The 3679-nt window shown below is 55.0% G+C and overlaps 1 protein-coding gene across 1 annotated transcript in view; it reads right to left on the bottom strand.

The window, feature by feature from the left end:
• The window catches only part of LOC125449519 (zinc finger protein 692-like), a 46910-nt gene extending 44696 nt beyond the window's left edge, over positions 1-2214 (bottom strand). Inside the window, exon 1 of the mRNA XM_059642908.1 lies at positions 2018-2214. Within this exon, the coding sequence (XP_059498891.1) occupies positions 2018-2112 (95 nt within the window). The 5' untranslated portion in view covers positions 2113-2214. The remainder of the gene's footprint in view (positions 1-2017) is intronic.
• Between the last annotated feature and the right edge of the window lie 1465 nt (positions 2215-3679).

The raw sequence follows: 3679 nt of genomic DNA on the forward strand, positions 1-3679 counted from the left end.
CCCATATCTCAACCAAAACCCCTTTTAATTGCAACAAGGCTTCTTTATACTTCAACTGCACCTCTTTGCAATAAAGTCCGACGTGTTAACCATTTGAGCTCCTTATACTCTCACACTGACACACAATTCTATTGAAATACAATTTTAATATGTAAAATTCCTTTTTAAAAGCTGTTGGGTTCCCCCCACCTCTTCTTGCAATGGAACTGAATAACATCACTTCTCCACTTGTCACCTGCTTCCTTAACCTGCCAACATCTCCTTAACAGCTCTCTGCGTACTTCCCAGTTTGCCTCCTAGCTTTGAATCATCTGTAAACCGAGAAAAATACTGTCCACCTCTTCATCCAAGTCATGAATACAGGTTGGAAATAGTTTGAGCCCACCCTCTTCCGTGCAGTATTCCAGGCCAACAACCCTTCCACCCTCGTGGACCCCACTGTTATCTCCTAGTTAATCCTGTGGGCTCTCTATTCTCCCGACCAGCATCCGACCCAAACACCACCACCAACACCCGACCCTGGTTAACCTAATAACCACTCGATCCCCACTGCATTGACATCCCGTCCCTCCTCCAAACTAATCGCCCACACACCAGGTCCTGGCTCACCTGGTAGCCACTGTGCTGTGCAAACCCAACAGCCTGCCACCCCAGCCCGTATCTATAACCCGGAGTCCAGGACAAAATCCTAACCCAATCCCAGCACCACCCCCCCCCCCCAAGCTGCCCAATTGATTCTCAGGAGCCAATGCTTCGTGTATCCTCCTACTCAATGACAGCTAGTTGACCAGGTAACCATCACATTCTCCGCACAACGTCCCGGTGAATCTGTTAACCACGTCATTCGGCCCACCATCCATTGGTCAACAGTCCTGCTCTAATCCGTGACGCAGTCACCCACGTACCATCCCTCAGTTACAGGGGTAACCACATTCCCAATTTGCCAGTTCACCCAGCAATTGCAAACAGATCGCCCCGTGCCCCGAGGGCGGGCGGACACCTGGAAGCCGTCCTGTCACACTATCCCAAACCTCCCCCTCCCTCTACTGGGGGTTACCTGGCGATTACCGTCCCCTGTTGCTCACCCTGGGGTGACCGAGTAAGCACAGCCCCTCTGCTGAAATTACCTGTTAGCCTCCAAGCGGCTCCACCTCCCTCCCCACATAACAGGGGCTATCTCTTAACGACTGCCCCACCCCCACCCCACCCGCTGCGGCCACAGTTACCTGGGAACAATTGTCTCGCGCGCTTCCTCCCTTCGCGGTTACCTGGTAAAACATGGGCGAACCCCCTTCACCCCTGGGGGTACCCGGTAACCCCACACCACCCCCACCCCGGGTTACCCGGTAACCACAGACCACCCCCACCCCGGGTTACCTGGTAACCACAGGCCACCCCTACCCCGGGTTACCTGGCAACCACAGACCACCCCCACCCCGGGTTACCCGGTAACCACAGACCACCCCCACCCCAGGTTACCTGGTAACCACAGGCCACCCCTACCCCCCCACCCCTGGGTTACCTGGTTACCACAGGCCACCCCTGGGTTACCTGGTTACCACAGGCCACCCCACCCCCGGGTTACCTGGTAACCAGAGGCCGCCACCACCCCCTAGGTTACCTGGTTACCACAGGTCACCCCACCCCCGGGTTACCTGGTAACCAGAGGCCGCCACCCACCCCCTAGGTTACCTGGTTACCACAGGTCACCCCACCCCCGGGTTACCTGGTAACCAGAGGCCGCCACCACCCCCTAGGTTACCTGGTTACCACAGGTCACCCCACCCCCGGGTTACCTGGTAACCAGAGGCCGCCACCACCCCCTACCCCTGGGTTACCTGGTAACCAGAGGCCACCCCTCCCCCTACCCCTGGGTTACCACAGGCCACCCCACCCCCGGGTTACCTGGTAACCAGAGGCCACCCCTCCCCCATACCACGTCGGTTACAATTGTCCCTCCAACTCCTCCCACCGCGGTTACCAGGCTACCATTGTTTTCCACCCCCAGCTCTGTTACCTGGTAACGGCGCGCGGCCTCCCCGTTCGGTGGAGACTCCTCAAGGCGGCAGTGACCGGAGGCCGCGATACATCACGCGTACCGCCCTCCGTCATCACGCTCCGCGAGAGGTCATCGAGCCATTGAGGGGGTACCCGCCATGTTTGTGAGGGGCAGATAGTGACAGGGGCAATGTGATAAGACAGAAAGGGGAGGGAGGGAATGTGATAATAGAGAGAGGGGGAGGGGGGAATGTGATAATAGAGTGAGGGGGAGGGGGGAATGTGATAATAGAGAGAGGGGGAGGGGAGGAATGTGATAATAGAGAGAGGGGAAGGGAGGGAATGTGATAATAGAGAGAGAGGGGGAGGAGGGAATGTGATAATGGAGAGAGGGGGAGGGAGGGAATGTGATAATGGAGAGAGAGGGAGGAGGGAATGTGATAATAGAGAGAGGGGGGAGGGAGGGAATGTGATAATAGAGAGAGGGGGGAGGAGGGAATGTGATAATAGAGAGAGGGGAAGGGAGGGAATCTGATAATAGAGAGAGAGGGGGAGGAGGGAATGTGATAATAGAGAGGGGGAGAAGGGAATGTGATAATGGAGAGAGGGGGAGGGAGGGAATGTGATAATAGAGAGAGAGGGGGAGGGGAGGAATGTGATAATGGAGAGAGGGGGAGGGAGGGAATGTGATAATAGAGAGAGGGAGAGGGGGAGGGGGGGGAATGTGATAATAGAGAGAGAGGGAGGGGGGGAATGTGATAATAGAGAGAGGGGAATGGAGGGAATGTGATAATAGAGAGGGAAGAGTGGGAATGTGATAATAGAGAGAGGGGGAAGGGGGGGGAATGTGATAATAGAGAGAGGGGGAAGGGGGGGGAAATGTGATTTAATAGAGAGAGGGGGAAGGGGGGGAATGTGATAATAGCGAGAGGGGAAGGGTGGGAATGTGATAATAGAGAGGGAAGGGAGGGAATGTGATAATAGGGAGAGGGAGGGAATGTGATAATAGAGAGAGGGGAAGGGAGGGAATGTGATAATAGAGAGAGAGGGGAAGGGAGGGAATGTGATAATAGAGAGAGAGGGAGGGGGGGGAATGTGATAATAGAGAGGGGGGAGGGGGGGAATGTGATAATAGAGAGGGGAGAGGGGGAATGTGAGAATAGTGAGAGGGGGAGGGGGGGGAATGTGATAACAGAGAGAGAAGGGGAGGGGGAATGTGATAATAGAGAGAGGAATGTGGTAATAGAGAGAGGGGGAGGGAGGGAATGTGATAATAGAGAGAGGGGGAGGAGGGATTGTGATAATAGAGAGAGGGGAAGGGAGGGAATGTGATAATAGAGAGAGAGGGAGGGGGGGAATGTGATAATAGAGAGGGGGGAGGGGGGGAATGTGATAATAGAGAGGGGAGAGGGGGAATGTGAGAATAGTGAGAGGGGGAGGGGGGAATGTGATAACAGAGAGAGAAGGGGAGGGGGAATGTGATAATAGAGAGAGGAATGTGGTAATAGAGAGAGGGGGAGGGAGGGAATGTGATAATAGAGAGAGGGGGAGGAGGGATTGTGATAATAGAGAGAGGGGAAGGGAGGGAATGTGATAATAGAGAGGGGGGAGGGGGGAATGTGATAATAGAGAGAGGGAGGGGGGGAATGTGATAAGAGAGAGAGAGAGGGAGGGGGGGGAA

This window comes from Stegostoma tigrinum, chromosome 46, assembly GCF_030684315.1.
Source record: "Stegostoma tigrinum isolate sSteTig4 chromosome 46, sSteTig4.hap1, whole genome shotgun sequence".
NCBI lineage: Eukaryota > Metazoa > Chordata > Chondrichthyes > Orectolobiformes > Stegostomatidae > Stegostoma > Stegostoma tigrinum.